This window comes from Jaculus jaculus, chromosome 18 (assembly GCF_020740685.1).
Source record: "Jaculus jaculus isolate mJacJac1 chromosome 18, mJacJac1.mat.Y.cur, whole genome shotgun sequence".
Taxonomy (NCBI): Eukaryota; Metazoa; Chordata; class Mammalia; order Rodentia; family Dipodidae; genus Jaculus; species Jaculus jaculus.
This window is the reverse complement of record NC_059119.1, coordinates 37,728,461-37,750,417: the sequence shown is the minus strand read 5'-3', so window position 1 is coordinate 37,750,417 and position 21,957 is coordinate 37,728,461. Positions and strand designations below refer to the sequence as shown.

The following is a 21,957-nucleotide window of genomic DNA, read 5'->3' as shown; positions in this document are numbered from 1 at the left end:
TTCTTTTCAGCAGCACATGCAACATTCTCTAAAATAAGACCATATATTAGGACACAAAACAAATCTTAACAAATACAAGGAAATTGACATAATTCCTTCCACTCTATCTGATCACAATGAGATCAAACTACAAATCAATAGCAAGAAAGCTATACAGCATACACAAAATCATGGAAAACTAAGCAATGCACTACTAAATGATGAGTGCGTCCATGAAGAAATCAAGAAGGAAATCAAAAGCTTCAGAGACAAATGATAATGAGAACACAGCATACCAAAACCTTTGGGACACAATGAAGGCAGTTCTAAAAGGGAAATTTAAACTTTAAGTGCCTGTATTAAAAAATTAGAAAGGTCACAAGTAAACAACTTAATACTTCACCTTAAAACATTGGAAAAAGAAGAACAATGCTAATCGAAAATTAGTAGATGGGAAGAAGCAAACAGAATACAAGAACATATCAGAAAGATCATCCCTACCAAGTAGGCTTTATCCCAGAGATGCAGGGATGGTTCAACATATGCAAATCGAAAAAGGGAATACATCATATAAATGGATTGAAGGACAAAAAAAAAAAAAAATCACATGATCATCTCATTACATGCAGAAAGAGCATTTGACAAAATCCAACATCCCTTCATGATAAAAGTCCTACAGAGACTGGGAATACAAGGAACATATCTCAATATAATAAAGCCTATTTATGATGAGCCTACAGCCAACATATTACAAAATGGGGAAAAACTGGAAGCTTTCCGCTGAAATCAGGAACAAGACAAGGTGTCCATTGTCCACACTTTTATTTAATATAGCACTGGAAGTTTTAGCCATAGTAATCAGGAAAGAGACACACATAAAAGGGATTCAAATTGGAAAAGAAGAGATCAAGTTATCATTATTTGCAGGTGTCATGTCATGACATTCTATACATTAAGGACCCTAAAGACTCTACTAGCAAACTGTTAGAGCTGATAAACACCTATAGCCATATAGCAGGATACAAAATAAATACATAGAAATCAGTAGCCTTCTTATATGCTAATAATAAACACACATCGGATGACATCAAAGAATCACTCCCATTCACAATTGCATCAAAAAAAAAGTACCTTGGATAAACCTGAGGAAGTCAAGGATCTCTACAATGAAAACTTTAAAACATTCAATTGTGGAATTGCAGAAAACACTAGGAAATGGAAAAACATCCCTTGCTCTTGGATCAGAAGAATCAATATTGTGGAAATGGCAATCTTACCAAAAGCAATCTATACATTTAATGCAATCCTCATGGAAATTCCAATGGCATTCTTCACGCAAATAGGAAAAACAATGCAAAAATTCATTTGGCAACATAAAAAACCTCGAATATCTAAAACAGTTTGGAGCAATAAATATAAGCCTGGTAGTATCACCATACCTGATTTTAACCTATTCTATACAGCCATAGTAACAAAAACAGCATGGTTTTTGGCACCAAAAGCAGATATGTACATCAATTGAACAGAACAGACGATTCAGATGTAAGTCAGGGTAGCTCTAGCCACCTGATCTTTGACAAAAATGCCAAAAATATTCATTGGAGAAATGACAGCCTCTCTTTAGCAAATAGTGCTGGAAAAGCTGAATATGTATCTGTAGAAGGATGAAAATAGATCCTTATCTCTCTTCATGCACAATAATTAAGTCTAAATGGGTCAAATCAGATCTGATACTCCAAAACCGCTAGAGGAAGAAGCAGGGGATACCCTTCAACATACTGGTCTTGACAAGGACTTTCTGAATATAACCCCAATTGCTCAGGCAATAAAACAACATGTTAACCGCTGAGACCTCGTGAAATTACAAAGCTTTTTTATGGCAGAAGACACTGTGAATAGAGCAAAGAGACAAAATACGGAATGGGAGAAAATCTTTGCCAGCTATACATCTGATAGAAGATTAATATCTGGGATATGTAAAGAATTCAAAATATTAAATAATAAGAAATCAAACAACCCAATTAAAAGTGGGCTATGGAAGTAAATAGAGAGTTCTTAAAAGAAGAAACACAGATGCCATATAAACATCTAAAAAACATGTTCTACATCCCTAGTCATCAGGGAAATAAAGATTACAAGTATGTTGAGATTCCATCTCACTCCTGTCAGATTGTCTAGCATCATAAAAACAAATGAATGTAGCTGCTGGCAAGGATGCAGAAAAAGAGGAACCCTTCTACACTTATGGTGGGAATGCAATCTGGTCCAGCCATTATGGAAATCGGTGTAGAGGTTCCTGAGACAACTCTACAAACTTGAACAGAACTGTCACTTTTCTGAAGCCAAGGTCTTCAGAGGAAAGAGGTAGACCACACTATCATGGTAGCAGCACTTCTCCCTCAGTTGTCAGACCATCCAGAGAGGTGAACTTTGGGAGAATCTTTTGCGAACCTCCAAATAAATACTCACTATTGTAAAAATTCAATAAAACGACCAAATCAACACTCTGCTTTTGACTGAAGACAGGAAAGCACCATACTATGTTTCAGTTCTCCTCATATACATCTGCATTAGTCACTAAGAAGTTTCCTAAACCTTCACTTGATCAGATCCACACACAAGATTTTTCAGATTAGTGTGCAGCTCCTCTCACTGTGGATGAGCATTTACTTTTGCTTCTTAAAGAACTATCCTTCCAGGACTCCAAATAGAAGCTAAGACTTGACTAGTAACACTGTCTGGTTTACATTTAGATACAGCTAAACACCCCACGTCATGTTCATACGGCCACAATAGTGGCACCGCAAGAGCTCCTTTCTTTTCAATATGCTGTAGCTTTATGGCGGTCACGGAATCAGCAGTAAATATAGACAGATAGCCAACACAACTCTACAGTATCTAAACAAAATCTCAGGTGTGCATCTGTCTGGATCCCTCTTTTTTTTATTTTTTAGACCAGATACATGTGCCTTGACCAATGACACATCCATAATAGGAAGCAGCCAGTTCCATCTCTTTACTTCATGACATATCACAATCTCCACTGATGTTTAAAATACAGCTTCAAGATTCAAATCTGAGCAGCGTTTCCTATTATTTCAGAAAATAAGTGCATGTCCAGCCCATTCTCTTCAGAAGTAAGCTCTGGAAAATCTGAACCCACTTCTTACTTGTAAATTTTCACAAGGTGGTAAGACGTGTTTGGGAATTTCATTTTCAGACCCGGCTGGTCCCAGAGTCTTCTTGACCCAGAAAGCTGTGCTGGTAGCAGTATTGGAGCCATTGCCAAAAGCTTGAATTGCATTTTCTGCAGTAAAACAGAGAAAATCAAATGTCAAAGTGAAGCAGCAAATGTAACAAGACAGTAAAACCCACAGCGGAGAGAGGAAAAAAGACATCCTGATTATAGCATTTGACTTCTCTGAACAAAAGTCATCACCAGTTCTAGTGAATATTTAAGAACTAAGCTAATTTTTCCCTTCCTGTTCCCACCCTTCTAAACAAACTCTCCGTAATTAGGTAGAAGCAGCCCTGTTCATATGAAAAGTTTACAATGTAAAACTTTCAAATCTCATTAGATTGTTTTGATAGTTTTAAAATTTTTGTTTATTTATTTGTTAGAGAGAGAGAGAAGAAAGAAATGAATAAAGAAAGAAAAAGAAAGACCACATCAGGGCCTCTAGTCACTGCAAACAAACTCCAGATGTATTCACCACCTTGTGCATTGGCGAAACTAACTTGAGTCCTTAAGCGTCTCTAACTTGAGTCCTTAAGCGTCTCAGGCAAGTGCCTTAACTGCTAAGCCATCTTCTCCAGCCCACCAGAGTAGCAGTCTTTGAAACTTGGCCTCAATTTAGGACTTCATTTCATATTAATTGTATAAGAAATCAAAGTCCTTCATTTGGGACTCAAATGGGTAAACTGTTCATATATGACACTTAGTTGGCATTTCTGATACATAAGGACAGAAGAATTTAGGCCTTAACATTCCTCTAGGTATTGTTCTAACATTATTAATATCCTTTAAGTTTAGAAAAATTGGAAGCTTGTTTTTGCAACGTTATAGTTTTGGGTGAAATCTTTCCTCATGCTAATTCTATTGCCATTGCCTTATCTCTGCTAACTTTCATTTGGTCAGAGAACTCAAGATACAGGGAAGAAATGAATTATGTCAAGACCAAGTCAGAGGTCAAAGTTGAAATTTCTCAAAACAAAGACCTTACCAAAAATGTACCCATACTTAGGCTCAATTTATGGTTTGAATTTTACCTCAGAATCCAAAACTTTTATTTATTGATTGCATCTGTATGTGGTGTGTGTCTATATTCTCATGTGTGTGAGTATTCATGAAGGCCCAAGCTTGGTATAAAATTCCTCCATCATTCTCCACTGTGTTTACTAATACAGTCTTAAACTTTTTGTAGTGACAGAGGGAGGGGAGGGGAGGGGAGGGGAGGGGAGGGGAGGGGAGGGGAGGGGAGGGGAGGGGAGGGGAGGGAGAGGAGAGGAGAGGAGAGGAGAGGAGAGGAGAGGAGAGGAGAGGAGAGGAGAGGAGAGGAGAGGAGAGGAGAGGAGAGGAGAGGAGAGGAGAGGAGAGGAGAGGAGAGGAGAGGAGAGGAGAGGAGAGGAGAGGAGAGGAGAGGAGAGGAGAGGAGAGGAGAGGAGAGGAGAGGAGAGGAGAGGAGAGGAGAGGAGAGGAGAGGAGAGGAGAGGAGAGGAGAGGAGAGGAGAGGAGAGGAGAGGAGAGGAGAGGAGAGGAGAGGAGAGGAGAGGAGAGGAGAGGAGAGGAGAGGAGAGGAGAGGAGAGGAGAGGAGAGGAGAGGAGAGGAGAGGAGAGGAGAGGAGAGGAGAGGAGAGGAGAGGAGAGGAGAGGAGAGGAGAGGAGAGATAGAAAATTGGCACACCAGCACCTCAGCCACTGAAATCGAGCTCCAGATGTTTGTGCCACCTAGTGGGTATGTGCAACCTTGTGCTTGCTTCACCTTTGTGTGTCTAGCTAACATGGGATCTGGAGAGTAGAACATGAGTCCTTAGACTTCACAGGCAAGCACCTTAACTACTAAGCCATCTCTCCAGCCCATAGTCTTAAACTTGAACATATAGGTTACAGATCAAATAGTCTAGCTAGGCAGCTTCTCAGAGGATCCTTTCTCCTAAGACTTGGAACTACAGGCAGACAGGAATCTCTTCAAGGAATGTGAGTGGGTGCTGGTGATCCAAGGCTGAATTCTTGTGCTTTATTTACTTTGTGTGTATGTGCTTGTGTGAGTAAGCATTTTTGCTGGCACGCATGTGTGCACGTGCAGGGCCACGTGTCACGGCATGCACCTGTGGAGATCAAAGTACACTATTTTGTTCAGTTCCCTGACTTTCCACCTCATTTGAGGCAGTGTTTGTCTCTCTGGATTCTCCTGTTTTCTTGGCTGTGCTCTCAGTGAGCGCTTTAGGCACTTCTGCTCCTCCTCCCATCTCTCACAGTGTCAGCTTGCTGGGATTGCTGAAACCCACCATGGCTTTGGCTTCTTCTATGGAGTCTGGACCTCAACCCAGGTACTCAGGCTTATGCAGTGAGCACTTTTCCACCGAGCCTTCATTGTTTTAGTTGTAAGAGGACAAAAACACATTATTTGAAGCACTGGTGAGCAAACGAGCTAGCAGAAAAAATAATGAGGTTTTAGAAAAACACATAAAACTCATTTATGCATATATGGTAAATCATTATCCAGTTCTTCATGGATCAGGAAATATTCAGAAGAGCACTGTAAAGAATTTGCCCTTTGAGGACAAGGCTCTCAGGAACATGGCTGAATGTTGATTCTGAAATTTGGCCCATCCCTATCACCAGGTAGTCAGCTGGTCCTTGACCCTTTTGATTATACTCTTATCCAAGAAATGTCTTAGTATCAGACATGTGTAAGTCCTTTTGGAGACAGGGGCCTGCGCAGGACTTTGAATCCTAACTCTACCACATCTGGGGTATCTTAAAAGACTAGTCTAGGACTGGAGAGATGGCTTAGTGGTTAAGGAACTTACCTGCAAATCTAAAGAACCTAGGTTTGATACCCCAGGACCCATGTAAATCAGATACACAAAGTGGCACATGCATTTCGAGTTCATTTGCAGCAGCTAAAGGCCCTAGCATGCCCAATCTCTGTAGAATTTAAAGTAATACTACTCTTTTACTCAGATTATGAGATCTGTATCTCATAACATTCTTTTTTGGACGTTGAGGTAGGGTCTCCTCTAGGTCAGGCTTATCTGGAATTCACTGTGTAGTCTCATGGTGGCCTTGAACTCATGGACATCCTCCTACCTCTGCCTCCCAAGTTCTGGGATTAAAGGCATTGCCTCCATGCCTGGCTTTTATACATTTGGTAATAATATTCTTGTTTGAGAACAAAAATGAAGTATGGATATTATAAAGAGAGTTAGAACACACTGAAGGCCCTGCCTAGGTGGTGCTTGTCACAAGAGTGAATGAAGTTTTAGATTTCTCAGCTGGATAGTCAACCAGAGCATGCCATTGTGGGGTGTGTGAGGGAGACCTGACATCTTGTATTTGGAGTGTGTCTTATGGATGCCCATTGTTAGTATCTGTTTAATTCTCTCTACTTCTGTTCCTTTGTCAAGCATGCTTCCAAAGTGCCTAAACAGCATGATAACCAGCTCGATCCTTGCTCATCAGTGATTAGTGATCTCACAAGATAACCTGTACCCTGCATCTCTCTGCTGCACGAATAGCCTGCCTCCCAAGTTTGTTGTTTCAACTCTAAGCCAACCCTGAAAATCCAAGAAGGTAGCTGTTGGTCTTAACATTCCATTTTTTACCAGAGTCCTTAGAGACCTGTCTCCATCTAATTTGTCTGAGTTTCTCACACTGTGCATTCCTTTTAGGTGTTTGGAACCTTGAGAGCACACTATTGCTTGTTTTGAAGATCAAACTTTGATTTTCCCTATAATGCACTGTGTTATTGGGATCACAATCTTGGCAGCATCCAGTTCATCACTTGTATGATTCCCTGCTCTATCAGTCAGTGTACCAAAAGGAGCTAGAGTTACTACCTGCAATCAACAAAAAGAAGGGAGGGAGGGAAAGAGAAAAGGAAAGTGAAAGAGAGAGAGAGAGAGAGCAGTTGTAACAAAGACATTCACATTTAGCCTAGACAGGAAAGTATACATGTATTTGCATGCTCCCCATTTTACAAAAACTCACTAAGACACTTGTTGTTCTTGAAGAAATTCAGAAATTCATAGCACTCTTCCAGATCATCCCCACTGTTGCTACAGTCACACCATGGGGCCACACTGAGGCTGCTGGAGTCTATATAGTTGGGGGTCATAAGTGTGCCTGAAAGAATGAAAACACGTCATCTTCCTGTGATATTATGGACTTCTCTGTAGCTTAAAAAGAAAGTGTTCCTCTATGGTGGATATGCGGTGGAAAATCACAAACACTATAATTGCCAAATGGGGCATTATGTTAAGCAGTGCCATTTGCTTTGCAATTTATCTAGAGCATAAAATAATTTACATATTTACTTTTAAAACAGTAAATAAACTCCTTGGGTTACATTTAGGATATTTTCTTCTTGCACAAATGCTTTGGATCTCATGGCCTAGGAAAGAATGAAACTTAAGAGTGCCTGAGCTGCAAAATCCCTTGCTTTTTCTTGAAAGAGACTAATCTTCATAGATAGTACTGGGTTACACATCATAAGAATTATTTGGGGGCTGTTAATCCACTACTATCAGGATCAAATTGTTTTCTTAGAGTAACATTGGGAAGTGTGTAAATGTCCAATGTGCTCCCCACATCCTGAATATATGCCAATGTATATAATGAGACCCAGAGTCTCAATGATTTAAGTTGTAAAAGAATTGGAAACTGTTCTTAGCTAAGGGTCCCTAACTATTATATGTGGACCATTCACAGCTTTCAAAAAGATTCTAGATCAACCTATCTGTTTATATCTTGTGATAGTCATGGCTTTGTTACTGAGTTCTTAACTGGTCAAATACTCAATGCATTTAGACACAATACAACCATAATATCTTCCTCTAGGTGGCTCACACCAACCATGCCCAAGGATGTCAAGAACCTTGTGTATTTAGCTATTTTGTAGAGAGAAGAAGAAACAGGGTGCCAGCAGTCCATAAGATGAGTTGGGTCACAAACCGTATTTGATAAGTTTCTTTGAATCAAGGGCGTATTGTAGTTTCCCTACATTTCTTACTGACTTGAACTTGAATAACCCAGTACACCTTAGTATGAGAATTGTAACCTTTAGTGAATCCCTATTCAAACACAAGTGAGAAAGGAACATATACATGATACCACAATTAATGGGTCCCTGACATATGGAAGAGGTAGGGACAAGCTTTGTGCACAAGGTGGGATCCATGGACCTATTAACTAGTATGGAGGGGCAGAGGAGATAAATAAATTTTGGTCTGTAGAAAGTACTGCCTCTACCATTTTTTCCCTCCATTTCATCACTGGATTTCTGAAGTCTAGGAGAGAGCTCAATGAAGTCCCGGCAAGACCTGGCTTTGGCCACCCATGGGGAGCTAGTAAGCATGGACTCCTGGAAGGATACAGACTGAAGTACTAACAGTGGCTTCACCTGGGAGTGGGCTGCAGACACTTAACAGTGCCTTCTGGGAGCGCCACTGGCTTTATTTTCCCTTCATCTTCAACAACAAACATGCCTTAACTACTTTGCTAAGAGGAAAATGTGAATGCAAACCTGAAGTTCTGGCTTAAGAAAGGTGTACTCATTGACTAGATCAACAAACAGTCCATCACTGGAGGAATCACGAAGATACTATTAAAGGGATCATCCCTGGAAGCACAGGTGTCTTTTCACAAAACTGAGCATGGCAAGTGTGTCAAGAACAATAGCCTTGTATTGCATACCATTACTGATTTTCCAAAGGCTTGTGCTGAAGATGCTGTGGTGATAAGGAGTGTAGACTGTGCTGTCATTCAGGGTGGAGGATGTTCCTGGTGGTCATGCATGTCACCCTGACATGGACTCCCAGGAATGGGTGACACTGAGCCATCAAGATATGATAACTGATTTCTCACACCTTCCACAGCCTTCACTGAGTGATCCTTTTCAAATGCTCACTGCATCCAGACCCTGACAGAGGCTTCTCCTTTACCCCAGGAAACCTATCTTTCCTCCTGCTGGCCACATTTGCCTCAGACATGTTTTCCTCTTTCTGGCTCCCTTCCCACACAAGGGAGCCATGTCTAACTGTTCACAGGCTTCCAAGGGCTAAAAATGCTACTCCTGTTATGCAAACAGTATCTCTAGAGGGAAAATTCCCCTTAAGCACCCCCTGTACAACAGGTGTCAGATGACCAAGAACAATAATGGCAAGAAGCACCTAGTATTGGGTGTTTATTCCCAATGAGCCACTTTTGGGAAACATATTTTATTCTCCCAAGTAAAATGATTTCTGAGTTCCATCTCCTCAAAGCTCTCTAATTCCATTAACTTTGTTTTACTTGCTGTCTTCTTCAATAAGCACACTTTCCCCTGCCATTATTCTGTGTGAGAAGTTCCTCACCTGGCATGGATTTTAATAAGCCCTGTTTTTCTTGCATCCTTTATTCTTATTGTTATTTTCTTTATTTTTTTCCCAGTAGTGAATTTTAGAGAGCTTATCTTGAAAACCCCAGCAAAGAGGCTACTAGACACTTGCCACTTGTGCAGACACAAACAGACTTTCAAAGTAATATTGTCCTCCCATCCATCTTCTCTCGTCTTACCAATGAGCCCTGAGTAGGCCAAGAGGCAGTCAGCGTAGTCCTTAAGACAGCTGGTGACAGACCTTGACTGAGGCTGGCAGTTGGTAAAAAAAACTGTAAGGCGAGCTCTGCAATAGGAAGAAAAGAGATGTGTTGAAAACATCATAGGCCTCCCAGCTGAGAGGAGGAGTGCGGGAGGGAGAGCAAGCCCAGGGGCACAGATGCCTAGGAGGAAGTTGCTTTATTTTCAAAATATGATTTATTTATTTGCATGTGTGTGTGCACACATATGCATGCACAGGGCAGTGTAGGCTCTCTATAAACAAATTTCCGTCTGCATTTGCCTGAGTGGCGGGGGCACGGAACCTGGCCAGCAAGACTTGAAACAAGTGCCTTTAACTGCTGAGCTATCTCCTCAGCCCCCAGGAGAAATAACTTCTAATGTTTTATGGCTCATTGAGGCAACTGTGATTGCCAAGTTAGTAGAGTTATTTGAATGTTCCCAATCCAAGAAATGATTCAAGATTGAATCACACGCCAACTAACCTGACCTTATACATACACACATTTTGAAATGTCACACTGTATTCCATAAATGATTCCCTTCATGTTGTAGCCCTCCATGGGAAGGGCATGGCAACATTTCATTCAATTCCAACACCAGACATGACTCCCAACCACTACATTCACCACGGGCTTTGTCAAGACCACTGCTGGCTATTTCACCTAGGACAGCCAGGCCACAGGATAGAGATGAGATGATGGTATTGATGTCTCTAAAAGCCTTGGTGAAGTGTGTCTGGATCTTGTCTTCATGGCAATGAGAGCCCCTGAAGGACTCTAAATCTAGAAATAAGATGATCAGATTTGCATGTTAGGCAGACTCTTGTATTTGTCAGTTATTCAGCAAAGGCATTCTTGGGATCTGCTCTGGACCCACATTGTGTAGCAATGGGGAATGCAGCAAATGAGTGAAGGCAGAAAGATTTCCTAGGAGAACCAGATCAAAGCACTGGGTCAGAGGGAAAGGAAGAGTTAAAAAAAAAAATAAAAAGAACAGAAGGTACTTAACTGTGCAAGTCAAAACACAGAAAGACAAGCTGGAGAGATGGCTTAGCAGTTAAGGCACTTGCTTGCAAAGCCTAAGGACCCAGGTTCAATTCCCAAGCACCCACATAAAACAAGATGCACAAAGTGGTGCATGCTCCGGGGTTCATTCACAGTGGCTAGAGGCCCTGGCACCCCCATTCTCTCCCACTGCCTTTATGTCTCTATCTCTCTCAAGTAAGTAAAGAGAAATATTATTTAAAAAAAAAACAGGAAGGAGGGGCTGGAGAGATGGCTTTCTGGTTAAGACATTTGCCTGAGAAGCAAAAGGGCCCAGGTTCAATTCCCCAGGACCCACATAAGCCGGATGCACAAGGGGCACATGCATCTGCATTATTATTTATATTCCATTCTGCTATTCACCATGATTTCAGTGTCAATACACCTCCTTTCCTTTGAATATGCAGAAGACTTCTCTCAGGAATATCCTCATCCTACTTGCAAGACAATCAAGAGCCAAAGAGGCAAAGCACCTGCTCAGAGCAGGTGGTCACATTAACATACACTAGAGAAAGGATGAATTGCCACCTCCCAATCACAGCTTGAGAGGGGCACAGTGCAAGGCTAGTGTGTGCTACATGAAACCTTGTCTCAAAAACAAATATATAAGTAAATGGAAATTTTCTCTGACCCAATGTTAGCATTAGGACTCCCACTTCAAAGTCTTGGATTTGTTCAAAGCATTTGGTATTGTAGGACCCCCAAAACGGGGACCCCACACTCTGCCAGGATATGGCAACACCCCAAATCACTCACGAGAAGAGGTCTTGATGCAAACTGCAAGAGGTTTTTTATTCCAAGCGCGCTGGGGCCCCCACTCGTACACCACTCAGGGGTAGAGGACTGCACAGCCCCGAATGCAGGAACGGGACAGTTTTTATAGGGTTTCTAACAAAGCCTGTGCATTAGACCAATCATTTCTTAACATCAGGAGCCCGCACGGTGTGAGCCAGTCAGTTTATGCCACTCCATAGTTTCTAAGCCAATTAGTTTAAATTACTCAAGCCCCGCTCCGTGGACCAATTAGTTTCTATGACCTCGGTGGTCAGCATTTGCGCGGGTCCTTGGGTGGGGGTGGCAAAGTGTGGTTTAAGGCAGGCTGTTACGGCTTATGGTGTGGGCTACTAAGGCTTATGGTGTGGGCTATTTACAGAAACCAAATAAGCGGTTTACTCCATTATTCATTTCCCACCCTTGAGGGCTATCTCACGCCCTTTTTACCTAGTTTTATATTGGGAGCGGGCTCTGATATAATGAGAAGAGGGATTCTTAACTTACTTCCAACAGAGAGTAGGGCCTCGAATTTGAGGTATGCAGGGGCCCACTTAAGCTCCTTTTGCAGCATGATAGTATTTCTGGGCTTCTGGATTCTTGGGCCTTTCAGTATCTGAATGCATTCTCAGTCAGTAAGTTAATGTACTCAGGTTTACAAGCACCTGCGCCTAGTATAGCTTCCCTTCTAATGTTCTTATCTTTAGCATTTAACTTCTCCTAGCCTCAAGTTCATCATCTGGAAAGTGAGCCCTGTGGTTTTGTGACACAGTGACAATAATGTAGAGTTCCTCGACACACCTGCTACTCAGTACAATTTTCTTGCCACCCCTTTACCTTTCTAAACATTGCTACCCCATCTTTACATTACACCCATCCCTTCACCTCTTCCCCATTTCTGTCCCATTCTGAAGTTACACACATCCCACACATCGCTTCACCTCTTTCCCCAGTTCCTGTTCTGTTCTGATATTACATCCATCTCTTCACCTCTTTGGGTAGTTTCTGTCATGTTGACTTTATGACTTCCAATAAACACAACTACAGAAACATGTATCTTGGTCGGTCTTCTGCAGTCCCTCATATTACACATGTAGAAAAAGTACCAACTTTGACCACAAGCAAGTTTTGAGGAAGTCCAAACCCAAGAATCCTGTGGTGCCACGTAGAACCTCTCATTGTCACACCCTTTAGGAAAGAAGCCTCTGAGACTTTGCTTCCTGGGCCAGGAAGGGCCCTGTGTCCAAGTGGATTTCAACCCATTTCCCCAAATCACTGCTCACCCTTATCCTTGTATTTTTTAGGCTCCACACTATTGCACACATCCCGAAGGATTCACTAATTAACTGCTATTCCCTTGGCCAAACACCATGGCAGGTCCCGGGTACCAGGGTTTGGCACGTGGGTCACACAAGACTGCCCTCGCTGTGCTCTGAGCCAGTCCCCACAAGGGCTCCCACAAAGCCTTGCCTCAGAAAGAAGTTCAGGTATGACAGGGACATCTTACATTGTCGAGACAGTGCTTCCTACTTTGGGATCTCTCCAGGTTTAATTAGCAGCAATCAGTCTGCAAAGGTAATATTGCCTGACCGTTTTCTGATCCTATCACACTGCAGTGGCCCCTGAGGGAAGTCTGGCCAGCAACAGACCAACTTGGAATCCTACAAAAGTGACCTTGTACGAACAAAGGCAGGCATCATCCATGTGTGTCAGGTGGTTGGAAGAACTCAACATCTACAATTGCTTCAGAAAACTTGAAAGGCAAATTTTGGACCCTGGCATGGGTATCTACCCAAATGGGAAGGGCTTTTAGGAGACCCTGATCTCATACCCTAGGGCTCCCCTTTAGTACAGACTGTTTCCTCCATCACCCTCAGCCAATTCCTCCCCCTGCACAAGCTGTTGAGCACAGTATAAATATGATAATAATGAGACAGAGAAAGAAAAACATCATAGGTGGCTCTGTATTGGATATATAATTTAAATAAAATTGTTTGGATTACTGATGCCATTGTATGTCTATTAGTGAAGAACATCCAGCTTGTTTTTTCAAGAAAGAAACTGAAGCCAAAAAGAAATGGAGACCTTTGTATGTGATGAAAAGATCATAAAGCTCTCATCTATCCAATTGTGTCTGCTGGGATAACTACAGATTACAAACATGCTCAAACCCCTTAGAGTAAGTTTTTGCCAATAATCCATTCATATTTCTCCAGGGAAAATTAATAAATTATTTTTATTACAAGCGGCTATAAGGAGAAATAAAAATCTAATCATCATGTCAACCAATCTTTCATGAGGTCAACCAAACCAGGAAAAGATGGCTTGTATATATGTTACACAGAATTCACAAGGTCCCTCTGTCTTGAGGAGATATTTCAGAAATTGTCTCACATATATCCTGGAACTCTACAAAGCCCCCACATCATCTCAGTATCTCTGAGCAGTAGTGGACTCTCACCATGGTTTCATTTAATTATTATTATGTCCACCTCCAAAAGAATACTAAGGCCAGACATGGTGGTGTGTACCTTGAATCCCAGTACTCAAGCTGCAGAGGTACGTGAACTGTTTTGAGTTCAAGACCAGCCAGAGACTACAGAGTAAGTTCCATGTCAGCATGACCTAGAATGAGAACTTTCCTCCCCACCAAATAAAAAAAAAAAAAAATTAAGCATACTGGGCTACACTCAAACTAAGCATACTGAGATACACTCAGCGCACACACCCCAACAAGCTAGGTGAAAGCTACATATCTGGCTCTGAGCCATCAACCTACCCCTGGGTTGGAAGCAAAAAACTAGTGACAAGGCTAGAGATGGCTCAGCAAGTGAGGTGCTTGCCTGCAAAGCCTAAGGACCCACACAGAGCCAAATGCACAATGTGTCTATATTTTGTTTGCAGTGACTGGAGACCCTGGTGTACCCATTCTCTCTCTCTCTCTCAAATTAATTAATTAATAAAAGTACTTCCACAAGCCATGGCATGATATTCACCAATAAAAATTTAAAAGATAGATGCTCAAGAAAAGATTCATGTGAGATGTCATGAATAAGCCATATAGAAATCTACTTTGTTAGGTAAATAATATATGTGCTAAAAGGAGAAAGTTTAGGCCAAACTACTCAAGAGGGGTGGATAATGCTGTGCCCAGAAATATTTGTTAAAATAAAAATGAATAATAATAAATATTGTGGGCTGTTGCCAAGGCTCTTGGTTGCCCACCAGAACTATACAGTAAGACCCTACTGCTGAAGACACCACATGCTTAGGCTTCATGTCACATAAATTAAACTGGAGTTGAGCTGGAAGCCTCCTTGCTGTTGACTGGCTGTCAGGCTACAGAGAGCCATATAGCCTGTTAAGGGAGAAAATCCATCAATAGTTTTAACCAACAGTGGACCCTGAAAGTTCTAGGGCTGGCCAGCCAAGCCAAATACACTAATTGATGCAATGTTATGCCTGTTATGGAACAAACCAACTGCTCTCTGATTAGATTTGAGGCCTACTCCATGGGAGGGAATACCTGACTGATAGTGAAAATCTTATCAAAAGCCTATGACTGAAGAAGTCATGAGCCCTAGAGGGGAAACTATCACTGTTTGGGTACATGGATATATACTATGACCAACAAAGTACCCTACAAATACCTAGGCTTGTGCCCATTTATTAATGCTACGATCATTTTGGGTTAAAGATACTTCTCTTTTCAGATGGCTGTCAACATTAGTAAACTAAAAACTCATTAAAATGGTGACACTAAATGACAATGGTGTATTCATCACTAAGTGAGTGTAGCAGACAGCTTCAGGTTCTCTGAGATAAACTTCTAGACTAGGCACAGTTATGGTGGAAGGGATTTATCGAAGCTAACAGATTCAGAGAAAGTTTCATAGTGGCAGAAGAAGCTGGCCTGATTTCACAGGACCAAGCAGAGAGAGAGAGGAGCACCAGCCAAAAGCCAAAAGCCCAAAGCCACACAGCCAAGCACACTTCAGGAATTCCTGCTAGGCACACTTTGCATATCTTTAGATTGAAATCTGAAACACACATTCACACCTTAAGATCAGCCCAGTGACACCACCTCCAGCCAGGTGGCTGCAAATGCAAACTAAAAACTAATAAAAAAAATGAACATGTTTGGGGCCATCTATTCAAACTACCACAGTGAGATATCTCTATTACACCCTCCAAGAGTCAGGGACCACTGTGGATGAGGTAGTGGAAAGGATGTATGAGTCAGTGTAATGGAGGAGTGCTTTGCAGTACTGTCTTCCAGACACAAAGTTGGTGTGGTATTCATGACCTCCCAGTGGCTACCTGCATGATAGGAGGGGAAAGTAATGACATCAAAATAGACTAGTTAGAAACTAGGTGTCATGGCACACACCTTTACTCCCGGCACATGGGAGACACAGGTAAGAGGACTGCTATGAGTTCAAGGCCACCCTGAGACTACACAGTGAATTTCAGTCATCCTGGGCTGGATCAAGAGCCTACCTTGAAAAACAAAACAAAAACAGAGTAGTTGGATAGAAGCAGGGATTCAGTGGAAAAGGGTTTTGGGTGGGAAAAAGGGAGGAGATTATGATCATGGTAGATCATCTATATGAATGGAAGTTGTCAATAAAAAGCTAAAGAAGGAAAACATTCATATAGAAGGATGAATACTTACCACTGGGCATCTTTAGATCCTGAAGGCAGCTACAATGTAATCTCTAAATCCTGAGAGTGTTTCTTTGCATGGATTAAAGAGAGGACTTTGCTGATGAGATTTAGGTGGGGAGATTACCCTGTATTGTCTGGGTGGATTAAAGGAAAGGAAAAGATTCTCCCCTGGACCTGAAGGAGGAATTCAACCCTGTCAACACCTTGATCTCAGCCCAATGAGACCATGGTGTGCTTCCTGCCAGGAGACTGGATGGTTACCCGAGCACCAGGCCAGTATGCTTAAGATGTGCTGACTGCTCTCAGAAGGTTGTGACAACTTAGCATGCTGATTTTTCCAACCACAGTGCCAAAGCTCTAATTAGCTTTGGGAAAAAAAATGTTCTACAAATGATCCCAAATGCATCTTCCTTCATCCAAAACGTGGTGCTTTTGGGTTTCCAGAAGATTAACAATTAAAAATTCACACACTTTCCCTTTAATAACTTACAAAGGCCCTTTCCCTACCTACTAAAGTGAGCACTAACTGCCACTGTGGAACTCAGGTCTAACGTTCTGCTATGCAGAATGTTAATTCACCTGTGGTATGTTAAAGCGGAGCCTGTAGAAGGGTTGGAAGGGGTAGATAAATAAGTGCCTTCATGGCTAATGACTTGACAGTACCATGAACACAATCTTTAACAGAAACATAAAAACAAGATCCTCTATTATTCCTTAATGGACCCACAGACATCCTGATGAAAATTATATAGAATAGTAATTATACGAGAGGCCATGTTTCTTCTAGGCAAGTGGTTTTAAAACCAACAGGGTTTTAGAGCTTAGCAAGCAACTACTCCCTAAATCCTTCCTTCCAAGAAAGGACATAGAGAGTATGATACCTGCTCAGGAGGCGGGGAAAATGGTGTTTTGTTCTTGGGGTTAATAAATCACTCCACTGACATCAGATGATAACTTTCCTTTTCCCACGAAGTCTGCTGCTCCTCATCTTGGTAATCCATTCCTATCTTCAATATATTCTTGTGAACAACAACCTCACCTTATCCCCTTTTCTGCATTTTATGTAAGACCTTCACAATTGCATTTAAACACTCTACCTTTTCTTCTTAAGGGTAAAGTAGCTGAGATTCTTGGCTCATACAAAATCACTTTCTAGAAATGAGTTCATCAACTTTTCTGCCTTGCCGGACAATCACAAGGTTTACTTTGACCCATTCACAGAGCTCTCAAAGGTCTGTCACGTCAGCCTTGATACCCACAACCTCCCTGTCACTGCTGTACACATTCACTATCTTTATTTGTATTTTTTGTTTTATTTTTATTTATTTATTTGAGTGTAAGAGAGAGAGAGAGAGAGAGAGAGAGAGAGAGAGAGGGAGAGGGAGAGACTGGGTCCATCAGGGCCTCCTGCCACTTCAAACGAATTCCAGACGCATGCACCACCTTGTGCATCTGGCTTACATGGTCTTGGGGAATCAAGCCTCGAACAGGATGCTTAGGCTTCACAGGCAAGTGTGCTTAATTACTAAACCATCTTTCCAGCCCTCACATGAGAATGAACTGCAGCCCAAGTTGCATTGTTGTAGACATTGTTTTTACAATTATGTTTATTTACCATCAGTCACTGCACATGATACTGTGCAGACTGGAGTGACTTTTACCATGCAGTAACCTCCAGGTTGGCCCTATTTCACAGGTGAGCATGCTGCAGCCCAGTAAGACCCACAACCAGCCAAGATATGCACATGGTTAGAGTCAGAATAAGGTTTAGAAAAGCAGCCCACACTCTCAATGCCATATTCACCCATAATGCAGAAAGATTAAGATGTTGGGCCTTTTCATTTCCTCTCTTGAACTCTGTCACCATTTCCATATGAACTGCATACTTGTGATCACTTTCTTAGGCAACTCCCTTGAAAAGAAAGATGCACACATATGTGCATGCATACACTATCGCAGAGCGGGCCGGTGCCGTGGATCATGGGAAAGGACGTGACATCTGAAATCTGACCAAATGCCAACTGCCCTGGTACTGTACTTCATGCACCTGTCTATCTACTTTCCCATGGACACAATACAGATACCAAAGTTTGATGCCTTCTCCATGAGGCAGTGTTCAGGATTAAAGCCTATAACCCAGTATCAGGTAGCAAGTTCAGTGCCTAAGAGAGACCTGGACATGCACATTGCTGTTCCTCCTCTCAAGGATCTTCTCACACAGCTGACCAGTAACATGGCACTGGGAGACCATATGGGCAGGTGCTACTCCTCCTTCACAGGAGGGGAGCATGAAAAAGAGCTGAGAGGGATCATCAAGACCTACTGGAGGCCAGACTGGCAAGGAGCTAAGACTCTAGCTGGGTTCTACCATGCCTCCCGCCAGCACGGGGGCAGGGACACAGGCTGTCTCCCGGTGGGGAGGGGCGGCACTCATACATGGTTGGTAATAGGCTCTCATGGATAGATATGAGGTGGTGTCTCAAGGCTACCCAGGCTAACCCCCTCTTACTTTGTCTGCACTGAGAATACTGAGAAGCAGCACAGATGACCGTCTGCTCTGCCCACTCCAACTTCTTCCTGACAAGCAAAGATGTTTCCATGTATAAAAGTGACAAGCAGAGCTAAGGACCACACAGCTGTCCTTCATTGAAGAGCTCAGCTCAGACTGCCCTGAAGGTCATTCTGGGGAAGCAGCATTTCTTTTCAAGTGACTACTCTAAAATCCTGTTTGGGGACGCATTTCGAGCATAACTCAACCAACTGGATCCCAATGTCAGAGTGAGGTCAGTCTATGGACAGCAGGTTGTATTTCTTCTCATTCTCAATGAAGACAAGGTCTCCTCCACAGGCAGTGGGGCAATAGTGAATAGCGTGGCATCTTAGGAGAGGAGTTGTATTCCTTCTCATTCTCAGTGGAGACAAGGTCTCCTCCACAGGCAGTGGGGCAATAGTGAATAGCGTGGCATCTTAGGAGAGGAGTTGTATTCCTTCTCATTCTCAGTGGAGACAAGGTCTCCTCCACAGGCAGTGGGGCAATAGTGAATAGCGTGGCATCTTAGGAGAGGAGTTGTATTCCTTCTCATTCTCAGTGGAGACAAGGTCTCCTCCACAGGCAGTGGGGCAATAGTGAATAGCGTGGTATCTTAGGAGAGGAGTTGTATTCCTTCTCATTCTCAGTGGAGACAAGGTCTCCTCCACAGGCAGTGGGGCAATAGTGAATAGCGTGGCATCTTAGGAGAGGAGTTGTATTCCTTCTCATTCTCAGTGGAGACAAGGTCTCCTCCACAGGCAGTGGGGCAATAGTGAATAGCGTGGTATCTTAGGAGAGGAGTGGTCAGTGTCCAAGCCGGAGACTTCAGAAACCCATTTCTGTTCACAGAAGAGAGAAGCCTTCCTGTTCTTCAGCATCCCTGAGCCTTCCTCTACATGGCCAAGCCTCTTCAGTCTTTCCCATCCTTCTTCCCAAGTTTCTTGTCTATTGATGCCCAGCCCAGCCCAGCCTCAAGACTGTAGCGCACACAGCTCTGCTCCTAGCCCACAGCTAGAAGGGCCCCAGCGGACTAGTGGCTAGGAAAAGGGAAGAGTCTTTCGAGTTACACTTTTGGACTATCTGTCTCCTCCCAATGCACAAATTGTCCCTGTGATGTTTTGCCACCTGAATCCTCCTTATAAAACAGATCAGCTTCTTCCAACTTAAAAAAAAAAAAAAGTGGAAGGCCATGACTCTCAGCACGTCTTCAACCTGAGAGTGTTATAAAGTAATAAGGGTGCCACTTCCTCTGGTCAGTGCTACAGCTTGTTTAAAGAACGCGGGGCCTCATGCCCCCGGAGCAAGACAAGCTGAGCAGAAGCGCAGCTAACATGTCCCACGCGGTACCTGCTCTCTGGCCTTCAGAAATAAAGAACCTTTACGAAAACAAGCACCTAGTCACATTCACCTGCTTTCTCACCTGTCACACACCTACTGAGTATGCAGGATTTGCCTCAGATGGCACGGAAGTCTCCTGGCCCGGTCCTGGGTACAAGGGCAGGCACTGGGCAGTAGGAGCTGAACCTGTAAGCTGGGATCCAGCGCACACCTCTGAAGAAGCATGGCAGAGCCTTGGTGTCAGTCTCAGTCTCTGCCCAGCAGCAGTGACTTGATTCCAGCAGCAACAGAATCCAACCCTAAGTCCTGGGAACATGTTTATCAAGTTGTCAGCAGTGGTCACTGGGGCTTGGGGTTGCGCATGAGTAGAGTGACCGAGATATTCTCCTTTCACTCAAACCCAATTCTACATCTCATTTTCTGTGACTTTTTTTTTCCAGGTAAAGTCTCACTAAAACAGGCTGATCTGGAATTCACTATGTATTCTCAGGGTGGCCTCGAACTCATGCCAGTCCTCCTACCTCTGCCTTCGGAGTGCTGGGATTAGGGGTGTGCTCCACCACGCACTGCTCTTCAATTTTCTGAAAGGATCAAGAGTCTCCTTATCTCCTACCAGCCTTCTCCTCACTGGGCAGCCTCCCAGGACTTGAGGAGTAGGCTCATGTCTGCAAACCTGTATCAACCATGGACCACCTGCCTCAAAAGCGTTCCCCAGTTAAAGACAGGACTGTCCCCAGGGTAAGAGCTTAAACAGCTATGAAAATCCATGTTACAGATGCAGAGGTCAAAGTCTCAGTTCATTCACAGAACTGGCCTTGCTCTTGGCTTTAAGAGCAGCACAGACACCCGGAGCCTGGCAGCTTGAGCAGCAGCCACGGATCGCTCTGAACCACGTTAAATCCTGCAGCCAGCACACGTACCTGCAGATGTAGTTCCTCTGGCAGGACTCCCGCAAAGCCAAGCAGCTGGGTCTCTTCCTCTCTTCATAGGAGCACGCAGGCACGATGGTCTGTCGCCGTCGCTCCCTGCAGGCCACGCTGTGGCAGGAGCAGAAGAGCATGCCGTAACTGAGCTTGGCAGGAACCTGGTCAAAGAACTGCCTCAGGGCCCTGTGGCATCTGTGGCGGTTGCAGACTTGGTTAGAAACGCTGGTGATACACGGCGTGACGAAGGCCGCCTTATACTTATGGCAGGTGTCATTGAGATTACAGGCATTGGCCGCATTCAGGCAATTGTTCTCTTCAGAAATGTGCTTAACTGCAAAGCAGAGAAAGACAGACATGATCACAGTGCTTGGCCTCTGTCTACCTCTACCTCCACATTTGCACAGAGATTTTGCTGTTCCCTTGATCATATTCACACCTCTAGAAATCAAGGAATTTTAAGGCTAATTACCCGATGAGTCTCCCGGAAAAGGCGTTGGGATGCAAACAGCAGAGGTCCACAGTAGCACAAGCTCCTGGGATTCCCGCAGATGGGTAAGTAGTCACTATGGAGCTAGGCACAGGATCTCAGGCATCTGCCTCGTACTAGCAAACACAAAAATGTTTCCAATCTTTACTCTGAGAAAGGAAACTAGTATCCAAAAAGCAGCAAATTAGGCTGGAGAGATGGCTTGGCTGTTAAGCACTTGCCTGTGAAGCTAAGGACTCCGTTTTGACGCTGGATTCCCAGGACCCACATTAGCCAGATGCACAAGGGGGCACACGTGTCTGGTGTTCCTTTGCAGTGGCTGGAGGCCCTGTTGTGCCCATTCTCTCTCTCTATCTGCCTCTTTGTTTCTCTGTTGTTGCTCTCCAATAAATAA

At 43.2% G+C, this 21,957-nt stretch overlaps 1 protein-coding gene across 1 annotated transcript in view; it reads right to left on the bottom strand.

The window, feature by feature from the left end:
• Nucleotides 1–3,105: 3,105 nt before the first annotated feature.
• Nucleotides 3,106–21,957, bottom strand: part of LOC101614636 (GDNF family receptor alpha-1-like) — a 31,693-nt gene continuing 12,841 nt past the window's right edge. The window contains exons 4-7 of the mRNA XM_045137632.1: nt 21,071–21,407; nt 9,758–9,864; nt 7,193–7,327; nt 3,106–3,286 (exon numbers count right to left, since the gene is read on the bottom strand). Of these exons, the coding sequence (XP_044993567.1) occupies nt 3,111–3,286; nt 7,193–7,327; nt 9,758–9,864; nt 21,071–21,407 (755 nt within the window). The 3' untranslated portion in view covers nt 3,106–3,110. The remainder of the gene's footprint in view (nt 3,287–7,192; nt 7,328–9,757; nt 9,865–21,070; nt 21,408–21,957) is intronic.